Source organism: Artibeus jamaicensis, unplaced genomic scaffold, assembly GCF_021234435.1.
Source record: "Artibeus jamaicensis isolate MK-2021 breed Jamaican fruit bat unplaced genomic scaffold, CSHL_Jam_final contig_419, whole genome shotgun sequence".
In the NCBI taxonomy this organism is placed as follows: domain Eukaryota; kingdom Metazoa; phylum Chordata; class Mammalia; order Chiroptera; family Phyllostomidae; genus Artibeus; species Artibeus jamaicensis.
Window position 1 is genome coordinate 2,837,426 of NW_026521824.1, and position 22,603 is coordinate 2,860,028.

General features: G+C 37.9%; 1 protein-coding gene and 1 pseudogene across 5 annotated transcripts in view; both read left to right on the forward strand.

Moving 5' to 3' along the window:
- ZNF286A (zinc finger protein 286A) overlaps nucleotides 1-22,603 on the forward strand; it is a 47,991-nt gene that overhangs the window by 20,028 nt on the left and 5,360 nt on the right. For 4 of the 5 annotated variants that reach the window (XM_037165917.2, XM_037165894.2, XM_037165885.2 and 1 more), the window contains one exon: nucleotides 85-6,448. In XM_037165917.2, the coding sequence (XP_037021812.2) occupies nucleotides 85-1,316 (1,232 nt within the window). In that variant the 3' untranslated portion in view covers nucleotides 1,317-6,448. Of the gene's footprint in view, nucleotides 1-84; nucleotides 6,449-22,603 lie in introns of those variants that run through there. The other variant, XM_037165913.2, reaches the window with a different exon arrangement.
- On the forward strand, nucleotides 8,160-9,733 carry LOC119064328 (vesicle transport through interaction with t-SNAREs homolog 1B-like; annotated as a pseudogene).

A 22,603-nucleotide genomic window follows, 5' to 3' on the forward strand; every position in this document is an offset into this window, starting at 1 on the left:
ATTAGCTCTTACCTTATTACACAACTGCCTTTTTGTTGAGCACAGAAATGAAGGAAATAATGTATTTCCTGTTTTTTTTTTCAGAGTTGGAAAGTAGACCTGAGAGTAAAGATTCAACTTCAGTGCAAGATTTTTCCAAAGAAGAATCATGCCAAATTGCAATAATAGACAGACTGACAGGGAATAGTGTCTATGAAACCAACTTGGAAACAACTCTTGAATGTGAAAATTTGTTGGAGAATCAGCAAGGAAATCAGAGGAGACACTTGAAGGAAATGTTTACTTACATGAATTCACTCCCTGAAGAAACAGCTCATGAACATAATATATATTGGAAAAACTTTAGCCAGAAGTCTGTCCTTCTTGCTCAGGACAGAGTTCCAAAAGGAACCTATGCCTTTCATACACTTGAAAAAAGACTGAAACAGAAATCAAACTTAAGGAAGAAGCAGAGAATCTATAAAGAGAAAAAACCTCATAAATGTAATGATTGTGGTGAACTCTTCACTTACCATTCAGTGCTTATTCGACACCAGAGAGTCCATACTGGAGAGAAACCCTATAGCTGCAGTGAATGTGGGAAATCTTTTAGTCACAGAGCTAATTTAACTAAACATCAGAGAACTCATACTAGAATTCTCTTTGAGTGCAGTGAATGCAAGAAAGCCTTCACAGAAAGTTCCTCCCTTGCAATACATCAGAGAATTCACATTGGAGAGAGACCTTATGAATGCAGTGAATGTGGGAAAGGATTTAATCGAAGTACCCATCTGGTGCAGCATCAGTTGATTCATACTGGGGTGAAGCCTTATGAATGTAATGAATGTGATAAAGCTTTCATTCATTCATCAGCACTCATCAAACATCAGAGAACTCATACTGGGGAGAAACCCTATAAATGTAAGGAATGTGGGAAAGCTTTTAGCCATTGCTCATCCCTTACTAAACATCAGAGAGTTCATACTGGAGAAAAGCCATATGAATGTAGTGAATGTGGAAAAACCTTTAGTCAGAGCACACATCTTGTTCAGCATCAAAGAATTCATACTGGAGAGAAACCCTATGAATGTAATGAATGTGGGAAAACCTTCAGCCGGAGTTCAAACTTTGCTAAACATCAAAGAATACATATTGGAAAGAAACCATACAAATGTAGTGAATGTGGAAAAGCTTTTATTCATTCATCAGCTCTTATTCAACATCAGAGAACTCATACTGGAGAGAAACCCTACAGATGTAATGAATGTGGGAAAAGCTTTAAGTGTAGTTCATCCCTCATCAGACATCAAAGAATTCATACAGAAGAGCAACCCTGAAAATTACTAAATGTGAAGAAATGTAAGTTGGTTTTATCACTGTGTTAAATATAGGAGTATATAAGTGACCCTTAAAATGCTGCTTATGGACCAGTTTTGTATGCATCTAATTTTACTTGCATAGTATGTATTTTTGAGCCATAAACAAAATGTTCCTTATATCCATTGATTTGATCATTATGAAAGATACTTTACAGAGATTTCAGGTTTTGATCCCTAACTCTTCCCCAATACCCTTTTGTGAAATTCAAGAAATCCTTAGTAGTGGGTAGCAATGTAATAATTCTGGAATTCATTTTTTTCTCTTTTTTACATTATAGCCCTGTTATAGCTTTTCACTTTGCAAAGAAATTATTATTGGGTAGGTTAGGCAGAGGGTTCATATCCTTATCATAAGAAAGACATAGTTGTTCCTCTTTGAATCCAAAGTAGAAATCTACATTTACAGATACTTTCATTTCTCCAGTGTCATTTCTTTTATATTAGTTATAGAAAGTTAAAGGTTAAAAGGTGAAATATGCTTTGAATTTCCTCTCTCCACAAAGGCTATTCTCTAATTTGATTAACAGAAATAGAATGTATTTACAGCTGGCTGTAAGTTACCTTTACATGGGTTATGCTGGTCATAGAGTTAGATAATTGCTGGGTAGAACTTCATTTTCTACTTGCTTGGAAGTTACCCTGAAGTAGTATGGGTCAGAATCTTAAATACAATTTTTGATCAAGTCCCTCTCTTCTTATCCTTGGCATTCATTGAATGTATCTTTGGTTTTCTATAATTAGAGTATTAAGGAGATTTCATTTCTTTACATTATTCCACTCTCTGTATTCCATGCTTTGTCACTTTGAGGAAAAGTTGCTGGGATGTTGAGGGTCTGAAAAGTTGATGGGTTTAATGTGTTAGCATATTTAGGATCCTAGTCCAGAAAGATAACTGAAGCAACTGTGAGACAGAAAAGGAACCGAAGGAATGAAAGAAATACCTTCCTGTTAGATAGGTTAAATAGTGACTCACTTGACAGTAAGCAGCTTCTCTCTATAAAGAAGTTGTCATTTTCTGACTTTCATGTATACCCACATTTTTTGTTCTTGTTCTCTCTGTATGTTGGTTAGTCTTTGCTATATCCCAGAGCCATAAAGAAGATTGAAAAGGCATGAAACCACATGATATATTGACATACTTACTTGGTTGACGAAAGACCAGTAATGTGATTGGGAACACAAAAGCAAAAGTTCAGATAAATATTTAGCAAAACACTATACAAAAATTAGGATTTTTTGCTGTTGTTATTCTATTAATACATATTATGTGAAAAGATTATAGAAAAAGTAGGAAACAGTAGTTATAGATTTCTTCTTCTAATTCTACCTTTTATGAACATTCAGCACCAGTCCATGTTTTGCTCCCTTCTTGTTATTCCTGTGACTTATAATTCCTTTTCGTATACTTTAGTTCTATTATTGAAGAAAAGTAGAATAACATTTTAAAAAGGGGTGGTAGTGGACAGCAAGATCATTAAGGATGGATGGAGTATAAATCCAGCAATGGTTGAAATCCAACAATATGAAAGAAATGGGACTGAAAGGACTTGGAAAAGTTTTATAAAGAATTTTTAAAAACACATTGAAAGGGGTGGAGGTGGTTGGAAGGCTCAAGGTCTGAGAGGTCAGAATAGGAAGATGGCTGATAAACAAAATAAAGGAAAGGGAGCTCAACCCTTTTTATCACCTTAATCAATAATGGTCTAAAAAAGGAATTGACAAACTGGTCTAGACCTGCAGACCAAGTATGTCTACTGCTATTTCTATAAGTAATGATTAATTGGAGTTCAGCCATGCTCATTCATTTAGATGTTGTTTGGCTGTTTTATACTATAATGGCAGAGTTAAATAGTTGCAGCAGAGAGTATATATATGTCCTGAAAAGCCTAAGGTATTTGCTATTTCTTAATGTGCCAAATGCTTGAGTGACAGTAAATGCATCATTTGGGAGCCAAAATTTGACTAATAAAATAACATCAGCATGGAGGGGAGGGGGCGGAGGCAACGGGGAAAAAAAAAAATAACATCAGCATGGGCTTTTCAACACTGGGTTTTAATACTGCCACCTCTGTTTAGCAATTCTGTCACCTGGGAAGGCTACTTATTTTCTGAGCCTCACTTTTTTACCTGCAAAATGGGAATAAATCATCACTCATAAGGTTATTGTGAAGACTAAATATGACAATGCAAGTAAAGGACATAGTACGCAATAAATTATATAGAGTCTCTTCCCTTTCCCCTCCCTCTCCCTCCCTTTCTCTTTCTTTATGTATACACATATTTTAATGAAGTGTTATCTTAGTTCATTTGGGCTGCTATAACAAAATATCTTAGACTGAGTGGCTTACACATAACATTTAACATCACAGTTCTGGAGAGTAGGGAGTCTAAGATCAAGGCCCCAGCAGATTTATTGTCTGATGAGGGGATTCATGTTTCCCCTCAAAGGCAGCTATCTTTTCACTGTATACTCACATTCTGAAAGGGCAAGAGAGCTTTGTGGCTTCTTTTATGAGGTTACTGACCCTGTTCATGAGAGTTTGGCTATCATGACCTAATCACCTTTTAAAGGCCCCACCCCCTACTACCATCACATTGGAATCAAGTTTCAACCTGAATTTTGGGAGAACACAAACATTCTTGTAATCTAATTGCAGTTTAAGTGGTGTTAAAGGATTTGCTCTGTTAGTTTTACTGAGAACTCTGGCCCTTTACATTTCAGTATTTGTTCTTTTTATACCTGGTGTTAAATCTATGGGTTTGTATGTTGACAGGAATCCTGGAGGTTTTAGCAGTCTGCTTTTCAAATGTTTTTGGTTACCTATAAACCAAATTTGACTGTTCTTATTGGCCCACTGTCAATAAAGATGTTTATATATTTCTTGTCAGAAACTTTTGTAAATTGCTCTCATATCATTCAGGAAACCAGTCACATTTCTAATTATTCATCTGGGCTTCACAACTTCTTGAGACATAGCTTGGGGAATACCCTCCACAACCCATGTATCTGTGAGAAGGTTAAAGAGTAGAGGAAGGATATTTCTATGAAAGAGTCCTTGGGCCAAGTACAGGCACCACTCACTTAGGGGAAAAAAGGAGGGAAGAATGGACTTCATATAAAACATACAGGCAAGATAGGTAGGCAAGATAGGGTAAAAAACTGATTTAGTGTGAATTTTAAATTACATCTGGCCTTCAGGAGGACAACATAATATCACTGAAAAATACAAAGTGGTAACATAAGAATACCAAACATTCAGATTATTGGCAATTAACTAATTCAATTATCTATTAAAAATCTCATCATTGTTTTATTTTCTCAGATGAGTTTTAACTTTTTAAAAAAATATGTTACAACAGGACTCTGGTTGGAAGCTCTTTGTCCCTGCTTTCTCCCTTTCCTTACCCAATTCTTTTCTAGACCTCACCGCGGCAGTCTTGGAATCCAAAGCCAAATGAGCTGTCCCTCACCATAGGTATTATTGGCAAGGAAGAAGTTGTGTTCTTCTGTGGTAATATGTATAATGTGACACCTATGGATTACCTTGTACTTCTAATTAATGTCATCAGAAAATTACATATTTTCACTGAATTGTTCTTTACATTTTTCACACTGTAACCTGTTATTTTTTAACCTATATTCATCCCTAAACCAGATAATTTGTCTTTAGATTGAGTTGACTATACATAAAATGTACAGTCCATTTACCTGTAAACAATCATCATGTCAGAAAATTCACCTATCTGAGAAACCTAAGGGGTGAAACCTGACACTCAGACATTGCTAGATCAAGGACTGGTTACCTCCATATTAGCTATATTTTCATCAGTCTCCTCCAGTGATGTTAAATCCCTCCACTGGCAGTTGCAAGCTAGTATGGTTCTTAACATTTACAATCTCAAGAATACTTCTTTGTAAATAGTTCCAGCAAAATCTCTTAAGACTACTTCCCAACTTTGCTTGAGTAATGCTGATCATTGAACTGTTTACTGCCTTGAATTGGGGTCCTCAATGACCAGGCCCGACTCCATGTAAAACCCTGGGGTAGGGGAGGCTAAAGTCTGCCCCTAAAAGAAATCCAGAGTTGCTGGGTTAAATAAAATAATCATGTCAACTGTAGTTGATTGGCAAACTTCAGCATAAATAAAAATATCCAATCTCCTCTCCATATTATTCAAAAAAAAAAAAGAAGAAGAAGAAACTTTTCCAAAAATCAGCAACAAACTGATAGAAGGCCAAAATCTAAGAAAATCTTCACAACATTGACACAACAGGGTCTCTGTGGAGATTACAAGAGATAACATGAAAATGCTTTGTAAAGCATGTTGCAGAGTTATAATAATTTTCAATTGTTCAGTGTCATGCCTCTGGTATTGTATAATATATGTACAAAAAGTATATACCTCTCACCAGAGTGCCAATTCTTAACACTAACTTATGCTACCTGTCCAGTGTGGGTCAGCAAGGAGTCTTTGCTCAGTAGTTATATTCCCAGTGTGATACAGAGCAGCCACTGTCTTAAACATTACTTTTGCCAAAGCAAAGCCATGATTATTACATGTATAGTTGACTCAATTCCCGATCTTATGATTCATGAATCCCATGTTGTAGTAACTTAACTGGTCTATCCAGGACACTTAGTTTGTGAAAACCCATTTCAGGCAAGCTTAAACAAAAAGGTTACCATGATTAAGTTTCAGATATGACTGCATTTAGATGTTCAAAAGATGTCGTAAGATCCTTCTCTTGCTAGCTTGACTCTTTTCCTCCAAATTGGTTTTATTTTCAGGCAGGCATAATGGCAGAGATAGTCACTGGCAGCTTTGACTTGAGATGCTGACAATTGTTGATTCCAGAGTAAAGAGTATTTCATCGTCCATAGTGCTATTGAGAGTTGCAAGATGGATTCTGATTAAATGACTTGCACCCCATACCATCCTTAAGCCAGTACTATGGCCAAGGGAATTGGGTACTCTGAGAAGGGTAGAAAAGAAGGGGTGAAGAGAAAATGTGCTGAACAGGAAAAAAAAAAAAAAACCTGAGAATTTATGCCTACCCAGTCAAGGGATGGAGACTGTACTTACTAAGATCTTACAGAATGAAGGCATGCCTTCTATAGACCTGGAAAACAGTAGAGCAAGAAAACATAATGTGAACATGAGTTACTTATTCAGCCATCTTCAGAAGTTGTAGTTTCTCTCACATTTATATCAACCCAAAAGGGTAATAATAACTTTGCTCTTCATTCCCAGGGATCTCATTTCAAAGTTTCGTGTGCACATGAACATAAACATTGAAACAAGATCTGTCAAGCCCCCCAGAAAAGGACAAATTTGAGTGGATGGTAGTTCCTCTGTTAGTTTCTAAGTCCTTAATTTCCATCTCCTTTACATTTAGAGCCAGGTATATGTAGCAATTCAGTTTCAGTCCCATTCTGTTATCTGTAGTAGACATAAGTGAAAATAGGAGAGGGAAATCTTCTGAAGTCTACCTAATGGTGGGGGAGTTTGGCCACAGCAGTGCCCAGATATCCTGAAGTAGTAGGAGTCCTAAGAGGAGATAAACATGTGAGAGAGAAGGTGGTATATGAATTTTTTCCCCTGTAGTAAGATTAGAGAAAGATTATGAAGTTAGCAAAATACCACAATGTCATCTGCCTTGGCCTTCTCACTGAACAATTCTTCATGCTTGTTTGTATGACCTGTTTGTTGTGGATTGGCAGAAAGGTTCTCATTGTCATAGTCACTCAGGGACTCAAACTGGTGAAGCAGCACCATCTCAAATATTGCTTCCACCATGCTAAAAGGAAAGGAAGGATCTAGAGTGTCACCTTACACAATTCACTTAACAATTTTATGCACCAAAACAAGTCACAGGCACCCATCCATCTCTTTATTAGATGCTGGTCATATAGGCACCTTCTCTCTAAAATGTACCCAAACTGCAGAATTCCAGAAGGAAAGCAGGTGTTTAGCAAAAACTACATTGTTTGTACAAAACAGTTTAGGCACAATGACCACTCTGTTAGTTCTGGGAATAGGAAACATCCAAAGTCAAAGTTCTTAGATGCCATGTTCAACCTCATCAGCAGGCCTTTCTAAAAAGCAATCATAGGCTTGCTGTCTTAATTCTTTCATGCACAATTTTTTGCCATTACTGTTACAAAATAGTCTCAGCGATTCATATTAATCACAACACTTTGCTAACCAAAATAGTTAACATATGTGATTGAGAACTCATACACAAGCCATTTAGAAGATGAGCAAAGATCACGGATGCATGATATATCAGTCAGACATCCCTTTTACATTTAACGTGGCAGAAGAGAACACGTGAATTTGTAGGTATGCATGTATATGCACACTTGTTTTACCTAGCTCTATCTACAGAAAGGGGCTAGAATCAAATGCTTCAGTTGCAATAAGCTGAGATCTTGATTTCTGATACCATTCTCCACTAAAAGGAACCAGGGTTCCTCAGAGAAGTGACTGATTCCAGGTAACTGCAGTTGCAGTAAAAGCCTAAAACATCTCGTTCCAGAAAATAAGATAGTACTCAAAAAATTATTAGAGTAGGTAACAAAGGCAAAGGAACCAGCTTGAAGTAGACCTCACTAACCAAAACTAGAACAATTTGAGCACCAAAACAAGGCAGTAATGAATTATTAAAACATTGAAAAAAAGTACGTGAGTTCACACTGATAATTAGAAGAAAATAAGGAAGAATAGAAGGATGCAAACTGGTAAAAATTATCATTTTCTGGTCATCACGGTGAAGATTCTGGCAAGAATCATCCATGGATGATAAACCTAAAGGGAAATTTTGATGAGAAATGGGGTATGTGCATAGTATTAAGGTATCTTCATAGATTGCTTGTTACAATTGGCAGTCGTCAGGAAAAAATATGTAATAATTTTAAAATAATAATGTTATATAGGAAACACCTTGATTGCATGATCAAACTTAACATAATGAACAAGGGGCAGGTGGCCATTGCGTGCCTCAGATTTGGCCTCATGAGAAAGACACAACATAATGTGATATTAGGGAGTGCATAACTAGAATGAAGCCACTAGGAAATACTCAACAAACCCCAAAATGAAAGGACTGCATTCTTCAAAAGTATTAATGTCATGATGTTCTGGCAGTGGCTGATGAGCAAGGTAGCTGTGGGCCCAGGGACCCACATCTCTCTCTGCCACTGCTGCTTAAGGGCAGTGGCAGCAATTTGAGAAGTTGCAGGAAACTTTCCATACCTCCATGCAGACGTATGAGGAATGCCAGAGCAGCTCACAGGGACTGGAGGGACAAAAGAGAACAAGAAATTGATCATAGATTTTTATGAAAAGTAACCAGAAGCAAATGAAATGCTGGTAGAGATGGAAGAAGAACTACTTACGCACCCTATCTTTCTGTAGCCCTATAATGTCTAAGCTTTGAACCTACCAGAAGGACCTTGCCAAATGCCACTGGAATGTGAGAAGCACACCTTTGACAGCAACACCTGGAGAATTCTGACATGTACACTGTAGAGAACGAACATATGACTCAGCTACTGTATCAAAGGGTGTTGCCTTTGCAAGACACTGACAGCCTGAACCAGGCCACCCAGAGTACTTAGCATTCTAATTGGATGGCCACAGAGGCTGGCCAGATTGGCTCAAATCATAGAAGAGCTAAGGGAGCAACATGACCAGTTGGAACATACCAAGAATAGACTAGTAAATGTTACATGTGAAAACTTGGTCAAAAGTCAGAAAGTTCTTCAGTCAATGTCCATAAAGGTGACAACCAAAAGCTGCTACTTTCCATTGTCATCTTACTGGAGCTAGCTGTTTTGGCAGGCATGCTTTATAACAGGTTCTTCCACAAGTATTGCACTTCTTGCAGGGAAGGGTTTATGGACTAGAACATCAACTGTGTGAATGAATGGTGTTACAAATGTGGAATAAGCATATTGTTGCTGTGAGCTGATGGTTCAAGGATGCACTGTGTAGCCAGACTGTGGGAAGAAGGAGGGCAGACAGAATACCAGTTAAATGTGAAGGAACGACAACAAGACCAGTGTGGTACGCCAAGGTAATAAATGCTGTTTATGACTTTTTTTAATTAAAAAAAAAGTAATGTCTTAAAAGACAGACTGTATACCTGTCCCACATGAAAAGAGAATAAAGAGATAAGAACTGAATACAAATATGATCCTTGACTGAATCCTATATGAGAAGGAAAATACTATAAAGGTTAATACTGATTTAGTTCTTTAAAATTGTAACACAAGAAGTAGAGTGGATAAAAGTTTTGCATCAATGTTAAATTCACTGAAGTTCATAACTCATGGTTATGTAAAATAATATTATTGAGAAATGCACATTGAAGTATTTAGGGGTATAAATGTATAATATATGCAATTTTTTCTCAAAAGATCAAGAAAATATATGTGTATATATAGAAAGAACAAATGGCAAAACAATAAAATGCTAACAAATGAATCTAATGGGAACATGGATATCTATCAATATACATATTCTGTAAGTTTCAGGTTATTTTCAAATAAAACAGTTTTAAGGAAACAGATACATTAATATGATCCCAAGTTAGACCCATTCTATAACATGTAAAAATGAGAGGCAAAGATATACATAATACAAACATGTTAAGTAACTCCTTTTTTTTCCAGTTTACCTAAAACCTATTCAAGTATCCAAAGCGTATCCATTAAGGAAAAAAAAGTTTTTGCCCCAGAGCATTGTCCTAATATGCCAAGTAGCAGGTTCTATCCCTAGTCAGGGTACATACAAGAAACAACTAATGAATGCATAAATAAGTGGACCAACAAATCAATCTCAATTTCCTCCCCTTCCTCTCCCTCTAAAATCATTTAAGAAGAAAGAAACTTTTTTAAAAGGGAGAAGATATTTTCACATTTAACTGAAAAAATACAAGAATTTATATCAAGAATTTATTTTTTATTCTCAAAATCATTTAGAAAGATTAACAGCACAGTAGGAAATGCAAAATAAAATTAACCAACCCTTAAAAACAGTATATAGAAATTTTAATAAACACATGTAACTGTGTGCTCAGGCATTTTAATAATTAAAATATCAAAATAAATAAAGATGAAATACCATCATGTATTAACCAGAATAGTTAAAATGAGAAAGTAATGATTACTCTATCCAGCAAAATTGTCATTTAAAATTGAAAGCAAAAACACAACACAAAACAAAAAGAGTGTGTCTGACAAAACAAAGTAAATAAAAAAAAACAAGGAGTTCATTACCACCAAACCAACATTGTGAGAAATGTTAAAGGAGATGCTGTAAGATGAAGAAGAAATAGAGAGGAGCATAGGCATAAAGAATAAAAATGGCTATAAATAAGTGCCTATTAATAATAACCTTAAATGCAAATGTATGAAGTGTTCCGATCAAAAGACATAGGACAGCAGAATGGATTAGAAAACATGACCCATGCCCCAGCCATTGTAGCTTGGTTGGGCATCATCCCACAGACCAAAAGTTCACTAGTTTGATTCCAGTCAGGGCACAATGACTGGGTTACAGTGTGGTCACTGGTCAGGGTGCCTAGAGAAGGCAACCAATCAATGTTCCCCTCTCACATCAATGTTTTTCTCTCTCCCTTTCTCTTTCTCTAAAATAAGAAATAGGAATTTTTAAAAATGACCCATATGTATGCTATCTACAAGAGACCCACCTCAGAACAAAAGATTAACACAGGCTACAAGTGGAGGAATGGAAAAAAAATTCTTGCAAATGAAAAAAAGTAGCAATACTTATATCTGACAAAATAGACATCAAAATGAAGGCCATGGCAAGAGACAAGTAAGGTCACTACGTAATTCTAAAGGGATTGATCCAACTAGAGGATATAACCCTGGTATATATGCACCCAATATTGGAGCACTGGATTGGAAAAGCTAACATCATCAAAATGTCCATATTACCCAAAAGCCATTTATAGATTCAATGCTATACTTTATTGAAGTACCAATGGTATATTTCACAGATATGGAAGAAACATTTCAAAACTTTATAGGAACCATAAACAACCCTGAATAGCTGCTGCAATTTTGAGGAAGAAGAAAAAAGTAAGAGGGATCACAATACCTGATATCAAACTATATTACAAGGCCATGGTAATCAAATCAGTCTGGACTGGCATAAGAACAGACACATAGATCAATGGAACAGAATAGAGAGCCCAGAAATAAACTTAAGTCTCTATTGCCAGTTAATATTTGACAAAGAGAGAAGAAACATAAAATGAAGTAAAAATAGCCCCTTCAACAAATGGTGTTGGGACATCTGGACAGCTACATGCAAAAAAAAAAAAAAAGAAGAAGACCACAAACTTAACACCATACACAAAAATAAATTCAAGGTGGATAAAAGACTTAAATATAAGTTGTGACACCATAAAAGTCTTTAAGGAGAACACAGGCAGGAAAATCTCAGATATTCCACACAGCAATATTTTCACTGATATGTCCCCTAGAGCAAGGGACATAAAGGAAAGAATAAACAAATGGGATCTCATCAAAATAAAAAGCTTCTGCATGGCTAAAGAAAACAGCATTAAAATGAAAAGAGAACCAACCATATAGGAAAACATATTTGCCAATGATACCGCAGACAAGGGTTTAATCTCCAAAACAGATAAAGAACTCACACAACTCAACTCTAGGAAGACAAAAAAATTTTTTTAAATGGGCAATGGACTTGAACAGACACTTCTCCAAGGAGGACATACAAACGGTCCAGAGACATGAAAAGATGCTCAGCATCACTAACCATCATAGAGATGCAAATTAAAAACACGATGAGCCCTGGAAAACTAAAAATGGATCTGCGTTTTGACCTGGCAACTCCACTGCTAGGATTATATCCTAAGAACCCTGAAACACCAATCCATAGGAACCTATGCACCCCAATGTTCATAGCAGCACAATTTACAATAGCCAAGTGCAGGACACAAAAAAAGTCAACAAAATCACGAAGACCGAAATCATATCCAGTATCTTCTTGGATCACAATGGCATGAGACTATAAATCAACTACGATAAAAAACTAAAAAACACACAAACACATATAGGCTAAATAGCATGTTATTAAACAATGAATGGGTTATCAATGAGATCAAGGAAGAAATAAAAAACTACCTGAGCCCTGGCTGGTGTGGCTCAGTGGATTGAGCATGGGCCTACGAACCAAGGGATCGCAGTTTGATTCCCAGTCAGAGCACATGCCTGGGTTGCGGGCCAGTGCCCAGCAGGGGACGCGTGAGAGGCAACTGTGGCAGGCTCTGGCCAGCAGAGTCCCCCTGTTGTGGCTGACGATGAGAATGAATGCACAGGCAACAGCAATCCTGTAGAGAAAAAGGGAACACCTCGGCTACTCTCTGTGGGTGCCTCAGCCACTCCCTCAAGAGGAGAACTCCTAAACCCTTGCTTAGACAAGCTTTTATTGTTTTCCTTGGGTCTTACATCAGAGAAAGATTTACTATCTATTGCATAGAATATTATTGTCTACCTTTTAGGTACAATCACGAAAATAAAAATAGCATGCAGAGGGGAATGGCAATGAGCTGATTAGCTCTGTCCTTGGGAGAGCTCACAGGCTTTGGAAATTACCTTGAAGATAAACAATACACATTTGTTGCTTTAGACCAGGGTGAGGGAGTTTTTAGCAAGAGCAAGCCATAACAGTCTGTAAGTATTTTCTAGGCCTAATTCCCATGGGAAAACTCTCAGTGTGAAGATCTGGCTCCTGCCCACCACTTCACTTCTGCAGGTTTTCCATACAGAGCTGAGTCACATTTGCCAGACTAAAACAAACCGGTCCCCTACAATTCCACCCCCCTTTTTTTGTTGTTAAGGCTGTTGTGATGATACATTTCACAAGACTTGCTACTTGCTGGTCTCTTTTGGGACCCTGGGCAAATAATTCGTAAATGCATTGTAATATACAAAACATTATTAAAATCAGTAAACAACCAGCAGTTCCAGTGAACCACAATCTTAGGTTGAGTCTATCAAACCAGTGTTTTGGGTTTAACGAGCCAAGATTATCACTAAGGGTTTGAAGAATCTCCTGTTTAGTTAAGTGTTAAATGTCCTGCAACTGTTTGTGTAACTCCAGTTGCAACTTATTGATTTGCCCCTTTAAATTAGTAGAAAAAGCTCCTCTTAGCAGATGTTGAATATCACTCCAGGAATATTGGCTGGAGTTCCATTGTAGTGGGGTGACACACAGTTTGGAGAAACCAGGGTCACAGGTCAGCTGCTGACGGATGACTAGCGCATCCTGGCATTCACCAATCCAGCTGAGTGATGATTCAACTGCAGATAGTCGAGTCAGGATTTCTTGATCAATCTGGGACTGTTGAAGCATTTCTAAAATGGAATTGGTTAAGAGAACATCAACAGTATGAGCAGTTTGAACTGACCCAATGAGGGCAGTGGTGGCCATGGCCTCAGTAGCTGTAACAACTATAGCAGAAACAATAAATGCAATCAAAGTGCCAACAAACTGTCGGACTCCTAACGAGGCCAGTGCATTTTTAAGTGCTATTATGCCATGGGGATCTTCCCATTCTCTGGCTACATCAACTGGCATCCATATCTGAGTTTGTCTTCTAACTATGTAAACTGTAGTGAGACTTAACTGAGTAATATTGAGATGAGTAAGACAGCTGGTATATATGGAGCCTGCAGGAACAGGCAAAGAATAAATTTTTGCTGATTTGTTATAAAAGACTTGAGCTGCCCTGGAATTGCCAAAAACAAGTAAGGGCGAGAAGTACAAACTGTGACCCGATCTCATTTTAAAGGGCCATCCTGATAGAGGTTTTTAAAAAATTTTTTATACAGGCGTTTTCTAGCAATAAAAGGCAAGCCCATTTTCCACGAGTCGTAATGCCAAGGGCTAGTTTGGTTGGGAGAAACAATTCTGATTATGGTGCTCCAGTACTGGGCCCCTCCCACCACATATTAGTATATGGGACTTCAGGTAGAGCTGAAACTACTGTTTTGTCAAACTTAGCCAGTACTTTCCAATTAGCTTCCCAGTTCTCTACTATAAAAGGACTTTTGGGGCGAAAAGTAATAGTAGCATTCGGTCCTCTGCACAAAGACCAAGAGACTGAGTCTCTGTGGCTTATGTCTAAAGTACAAGGTGGAACCGGAGGGGGATTGAGAGTACGATAAATCCCCCTCTGGGTACGTAGACCAATTGCAGTTACCATAGAGAGCTGATAGTAATGACTATACTGTTCTTTATTTGCAGCATAGACTTTTTCTCTTATAGGCAAGCACAAAGTATCAGTAGAACAGAAAAACAAACTGGTAAGTATTCAGCAACATAAATAGTATCTCTAGACACTGACATCCAGTGCTTATTTTCTTCTAATGGGCCATCAGGGGGCAACCATACTCCTCCAGTCCACTGAGTGTCCTTAGTGGAAAAGGGAGGTTCAACATCCCACCAGGTATGCAACTTAAATACTGGTGTGTCAATAATATGAGCCCAATAAATATGAGAGGAATTACTTTCAGTAGCTAGGCCCTGCCCCCCTAGGCAGAGTATAATGGCAATTACAAGGAAGGTTTTAGCTGAATTGGCTGATAACACTGCTAAGTAAGCAATAAACCTATTTTCTGGGGTGTCTTCTACCTTAGTTTCAACAAGAATTTTCTCAGCTTAAGTATTAAGAGTCTTAATGTCCCCCCATGTGATGGGGACACGTCTGCGAGGAACATTATAAGGCATTGAAAAAGTATTACTCTCTAGCAGAGGCATCTGAGCCTCGGCCCCCATTATTGAGGTGGTCTGCATCCCCCTGTGTTGGAAAATCCAAACCCGTGTGCAACGTCATGGGTGTCTGTGTTCCCTCTGGCAGTTCAGTGTCAGTTGGGCCATCTGGAAAGTTCATTGCTCTCTCTCCCAAGCCTAAAACCTGATTGGGGATTGTGCCACAGGGATGGCTTGTGAGTATTTTTTACAGTGTACCTCTCGCTGCATGGGCTTTTGCTTGCAGTTGGCAGGAAACCTAGTGTTCTTTCCTGGCCCACATCCAACTCATCCTGTCACAGGTGTCTTTGTTATGGCGAGCACCCTTGTGGCTCTTAACTGCTCAGCCTGTGCCCGTGGGGTGCGGCAATTGCCAGAGAGAGAGAGCAAGGCTTCTGTTTACTAAAGAAAGCGCGGTAGCAGAGACAGCGACCTTGGAATAATGCCCTTTTTTCCCTAAAATACAACACACCCTACGCCCTCTGAAAAGCACTGGGGGTGGTTGGCCCTTACCTGGACTTTTGCGTGCATTCCACCCAGGTTGGTGTGTTGACCACAACCTGATAGCCTTGGCCGATAACCTTTGTGTCCCTGTTCCTGGGCTCCAGATGTTGCAGACCCTGTCCAGCAGAGTCCGCCCGTGGTGGCTGAAGATGAGAATGAATGCACAGGTGACAACAATCCTGTGTGGAAAAAGGGAACAGGCACGACTACTCTCTCAAGGGGAGAGGGCCTATGGGTGCCTCGGCCACTCCCTCAAGAGGGGAGTACCCCGACCCTTGCCTAGACAAGCTTTTATTGTTTTCCTTGGGTCTTACATCAAAGAAAGAATTATAATCTATCACATAGAACATTATTGTCTACATTCTAGGCACAATCAAGAAAATAAAAATAACATGCAGAGGGGATGGCAATGAGCTGATTAGCTCTGTCCTTGGGAGAGCTCACACAGGCTTTGGAAATTACCTTGAAGATAGACAATACACATTTGTTGTTTTAGACCAGGGTGATGGAGTTTTAGCAAGAGCAAGCTATAACAATCTGTAAGCATTTTCTGGGCCTGATTCCCATGGGAAAACTCTGTTTGAATGTCTGGCTCCTGCCCACCACTTCGCATCTGTAGGTTTTCCATACAGAGCTGAGTCACATTTGCCAGGCCAAGACAAACCGGTCCCCTACAAAAAGTGATTTTTTAAATTATTATTTATTTTTCAACTATAGTTGATATATATATATATATATATATATATATATATATATATATATATATAATATTAGTTTCAGGTATACACTGTAGTGACTAGGCATTATATAACTTACTAAGTGATCATCTCAATAAACCTTATACTGATCTGAAACCATCCATAGTTATTAGGATATTATTGACTATATTACCTATGCTATATTTTATATCCCTGTGACTATTCTGTAACAACCAACCTGTATTTCTTAATCTCTTCACCTTTTTCATCATCCCCCAAACCCCTCTCCAGTCTGGCAATTGTCAAAATGTTTATTGTATCTATGAGTCTCTTTCTGTTCTGCTTGTTTATTTTGTTTTTTTTTAATTCTATTGTTGATAGTTATTTATTTATTGCCATTTTATTCATATTTTTATCTTTTTTTTTTCTCCTTCTTGAAGAAGGTACCTTCTTCATGAATAAAGGCACCTTCTTCTACAATTTCATGTAATACTGGTTTGGTGGTTGTTACATCCACCAGACACGAGAATAATTTTTGAAGACCTTTCAGGGTTTTGATCTCATTTTATTGGCCAAGCTTAACCTGCACAGGGGCGAACTCTCGGGGTGTCCAGAGGCACGGTACCCAAAAGAGCTGCAGATGAGAGTGCGCCGAGCGCTTACAGCTAAGTCCTTATATAGGGGCACGCAAGCAAGCATTGAACAGAAGCAGACGTGGCAGTTAGCTGTTTGCTGACAGAGACAGCGCGTGGGAACAGGTAGGGTTTCAAAATTCAAAGCTAAGCAGATTACAATCAGCCTATTTTGCTGTGGTCAGGCTATGTTCTCAATTTCCCAGATCTCAACACTGATGATGAACTGCTTTAGCTTTTCCTTGTCTGGGAAATTCTTTATATGTACTCTGATTCTATATGATAGCTTTCCTGGATAGAGTAATCTTGGTTGTAGGTCTTTGCTTCTAATCACTTTGAATATTTCTTGACACTCCATCTGGCCTTCAAAGTTTCTGTTGTGAAATCAGCTGACAGTTTTATGAGAGCTCCCTTGTAGGTAAACAACTGTTTTTCTCTTGCTGCTTTTAAGATTCTCTCTTTGTCTTTAATATTGAGCATTTTATGATGATGTGTCTTGGTGTGGGCTTCTTTGGATTCAACTTATTTGGGACTTTTTACACTTCCTGGAATCATCTGTCTATTTCCTTCACCAGGTTAGGAGAGTTTTCTGTCCTTATTTTTTTCAACCAGGCTTTCTTTCTTTTATTTTTTTAGGTGGTTTTCTTTTTATATATTGAATTTTTTATATTTTCTCATTATCATTTATCCCACTTACACCCTTCTTGCCCCCACAATCAACACACTGTTTTCCATGTTTATGAGTCCTGTTTCCTTTTAGCTAAATCTCTCCATCTCTTCATCCCACCCCCGTAGCTGTCTTCCTGTTCTCTCTCTCTGAGTCTCTCTCTATTGTGCTTGTTAGTTTAGTTTGTTCATTAGATTCCATGTATGAGTGAAATCATATGGTATTTGTCTATCCCTGACTGGCTTATTTCATTTAGTATAATGTTCCCCAGGTCCATCCAAACTGTGACAAAGGGCAAAATTTTCTTCTTTTTTTCATAGCTGAGTAGTATTCCATTGTGTAAATGTCCCATAGTTTTTTAATGTACTCATCACTGTTGGACACTTGGGCTAATTCCATATCTTGCCAATTATAAATAATGCTGCAGTGAACATAGGGTGCTTATGTTCTTTAAATTAATGTTTTGGGTTTCTTTGGATATATTCTCAGTGGTGGGATTGCTTGGTAATAAAGCAGTTCCATTTTTAATTTTTTGAGGTAACTCCATACTGTTTTCCACAGTAGTTGCACTAGTTTTCAGTCCCACCAACAGTGCACTAGGGTTCTCTCTTCTCCACATCATCTTCAACACTTGTTGTTTGTTGCTTTGTTTATGATGGCCATTCTCACTGGTGTGAAGTGGTATCTCATTGTGGTTTTAATTTCATCTCTCTGATGGCTCATAATGTTGAGCATCTTTTCATATGTCTCTGGGCCCTCTATATGTCCTCCTTAGGGAAGTATCTGTTCAGGTCTTTGACCATTTTTTAATTGGGTTGTTTCTCTTCCTGGAGTGGAGTCGTGTGAGTTCTTTATATATTTTGTGTGGGGGAGCTTTGCCCACAGAGCCCTCCATCCACCATGGATGAGAATACATCTACCAAGACATGATCTGCTTGGGGAGGAAAGGTGGCCGATCTCTCAAAGGAAAAGGACCAAGAGCCTTTTCCTCAATGGGCTTTTATTGGGTTCATTTTGCACAAGAATACAGGTGAAGCTCATTAATCATTGTCAGGCAGTAAGGATCAAACAATAGATAGCATACAAAGAACTACTAAGGCTTATTCTGAATCAGGGTCTGTTAGCTAAAGGGCTACAAAACTTTCGAGAACAAACTCATTTCCTGCTCAGACCCTTATCACTTAAATAAGAGCATTCTTAGAAAAGCAGTTTTCACAGAATTTTTATATATTCTTTCTTAGACCTGATCACCTGGTGAACTGCCCTTTCCAGCACAGGGCTGCACCACCCTCTTCATTGTTTCAGGCTTAAGTCAGGCAGTGGAAGTAAGGCAGCCAAGATATTAGGAGACTTCTCGCAGACAGAATGAAGACTCAGGCTATATCAAAGTGGAGGGACAAGGGTCCATCACCCCCTTTTGCTGTAGCCCCCCAAGTCCTTCCTTGGGGCCCCTACATGATCGTGCCTGTCTTAGGTCATTCCCCACTTAGAGAATCTTACCCATCATTGTCTAACCTAATCAAGCATTGAAGGTCAGTTATGGATGAAGTAAAAGGAGCAGAAGTGGTACTCCTGCCAGGGAGATAAGCTTTGTCTCCTTAGTGGCTTATGGTCTGAAGGTCACTCACTCAGCCTTAGCCATGGTGGGGGGTGGGGGGCGGGAATTACAGCTTCTGAAACCAGGCAGGGTGGTTCCCAACAATTTTGGAGATCAAACCCTGTCTGAAGTATCATTGGCAAATATGTTTTCCCATGCAGTTGGTTCTCTTTTCATTTTAGTACTGCTTTCTTTATCCATGCAGAAGCTTTTCATTTTGATGAAGACTTGTTTGTTTATTCTTTCCTTTATGTCCCTTGCTTTAGGAGTCATATCAGTGAAAATATTTCTGTGTGAAATATCAGAGATTTTTCTGCTTATGTTCTCCTGTAGTACTTTTATGGTGTCACAACTTATATTTAACTCTTTTACCCACCTTGAATTTTTTTTTTCGTATGGCATAAGTTGGTGCTCAAGTTTCATTATTTTGTATGTACATCTTCTGGTCTCCCAACACCATTTGTTGAAGAAGCTGTTTTTACTTCATTTTATGCTTCTGTCCCCTTTGTCAAATATCAATCGGCCATAGAGACTTGGGTTTATTTCTGGGCTCTCTATTTTGTTCCATGGGTCTATGTGTCTGTTCTTATGCCAGTACTAGGCTGTTTTGGTTACAGTGACCTTGAAATACAGTTTGATATCAGGTATTGTGATCCCTCCTACTTCTTCTTTCTTCAAAATTGCTGCAGATATTCAGGGTTATTTATAGTTCCACATAAATTTTTGAAATGTTAGTTCTATATCTGTGAAATATGTCATTGGTACATTAATAGAGATTGTATTGAATCTATAAATTGTTTTGGACAGCATGGACATCTTGATGATGTTAGTTCTTTCAATCCATGAACGTGGTACAGTCTTCCATTTATTTGTGTCTTTCTTAATTTCTTTCTTCAGAGTTTTGTAGTTTTCTGAGTACAGGTCTTTTACCTCCTTGGTTAGGTTTACTGCTAGGTACTTTATTTTTTTTTGTTGCTAAAGCAAATTTTTTCCCCTGATTTCTGTTTCTGATATTTCATTGTTGGTGTACAAAAATGCCTTTAATTTCTGAATATTAACTTTGTATCCCACTCCTTTGCCTAACTCACTTATTAGGTTGAGTAGTTTTTTGGTGGAAGTCTATAGAATTTTCTATGTACACTATTATGTCATCTGTAAACAATGATAGTTTTGCTTCCTCCTTTCCAGTTTGGATGACTTTTATTTCTTCTCTTTGTCTGATTGCTGTGGCTAGGACTTTCAATACTATCTTGAATAGAAGTGGTGAAAGTGGACAACCTTGTCTTATCCTGGTCTTAGGGGGAAAGCTTTTAGTTTCTGCCCATTGAGTGTGATGTTGGCTGTAGGTGTCTTGTTTATGGCCTTTATTCTCTTGAGGAATGCTCCTTCTACTCCCACTTTGCTGAGTGTTTGTATGATAAAAGGATGCTCTACCTTATCAAATGTTTTCCCTGCATCTATTGATATGATCATCTGATTTTTTGTCTTTCCTTTTGTTTATGTGATGTATTACATTTATTGATTTGTGAATATGGTACCATCCTTGCATCCCTGGGATGAATCCCACGTGATCATGGCATATGATCTTTTTAATGTATTGTTAGGTGCAGTTTGCTAATATTTTGCTCAGAATTTTAGCATCCATGTTCATCAGCGATATTTGCCTATAGTTTTCTTTTTTTGTAAATGTTTTCATGTGGTTTTGGTATTAGGATGATACTGGCTTCATTAAAAGAGTTTGGGAGTCTTCTGTCTTCTTGGACTTTTTGGAATAGTCTGTGAAGGATAGGGGTTAGCTCTTTCTTAAACATTTTGTAAAATTCTATTGTGAAACACTCTGGTCCAGGGCTTTTGTGTGCCAGGAGTTTCTGTATTACTGCTTTGATTTCACCAGCTGTTATCAGTCTGTTCAGGCTTTCTGCTTCCTCTAAATTCAGTTTTGGAAGATTATATTTTTCTAGAAATTTGTCCATTTCACCTACGTTTTCAAATTTCTTAGCATATAGTTCTTCATAGTAATATCTTACAATCCTTTGTATTTCTGTGGTTATCAGTTGTAATCCCTCCTCTTCCATTTCTGATTGTGTTTGTTTGGGTCCCCTCTTTTTTTCTTGATCAGTATGCTTAAAGACTTGTCGGTTTTATCTTTTTAAAGAATCAGCTCCTGGGTTTATTCATACTTAGAATTGTGCTTTTAGTCTTTATTGTCATTTAATTCTGCTCTGATCTTGGTTATTTCCTTCCTTCTATTTGCTGTGGGCTGTCTTTGTTGTTTTTCCTTTGTTGTGGTAGGTGTAGGGTTAGGTCGTTTATTTGAAATGTTTCTATCTTTTTTTAGATAGGCTTGTATCGCCATACCCTTCTTTCTGAGGACGGCCTTCACTGTGTCCAAATTTTGTATTGTTGTGAGTTCATTTTCATTTGTTCCCAGAAACTTCTTCATTTCTTTCTTGATCTCATTCTTAACTCATTCATTGTTTAATAGCATGCTATTCAACTCCATGAGTTTGAGTGTTTTTGAGTTTTTACCATGAGGTTGGTTTCTAGTTTCAGTCCCTGATGGTCAGAGAAAATACTTAATATGATTTCAATGTTCTTGAATTTGTTGAGGCTTATTTTGTGTCCTATCATGTAGTCTTTCTTTGAAAATGTCTTGTGTGCATTTGAAAAGAATGTGTATTTTGCTTCTTTGGGATAAAAGGCTCTCTATATGTCAGTTAACACTATTTGATCTAAGACATTGTTCAGTGCCACAATGTCTTTGTTGATATTTTGTTTGGAAGATCTATCCATTTTTGACAGTGAGGTGTTGAAATCCCTTACTATAATTGTGTTTCTGCCAATATCTTTCTTGAAGTCCTCCAAGATTTCCTTATATATTTGGGTGCTCTTGTGTTGGGTGCATATATATTTACAATGCTTGTATCTTCTTGATGGATTCTTCCCTTGAGTATTATGAAGTGTCCTTCTGGGTCTCTCTTTATGGCCCTTGTTCTGAAGTCTATTTTGTGTGATATATGTATTGCTACCCAGGCTTCTTTTTTCCCTGTCCATTTACTTAGAATATTTTTTTCCCAACCCTTCACTTTCAGTCTGTGCAGGTCTTTGGTTTTGAGGTGGGTCTTTTGTAGGCAGCATATGTTGGATCCTGATTTTCTATCCACTCAGCCCATGATTTTGTACCCATAATTTTCTATGTCTTTTGACTAGAGCATTTAAACCATTAACATTTAAGGTTAGTAATAATAGGTACTTATTCATTGCCATTTTACTTTCTTTGTACCTGTGTTCCTCTCTCTCACTCTTTTTCTTCCTTTTCTTAAATCAGACCCTTT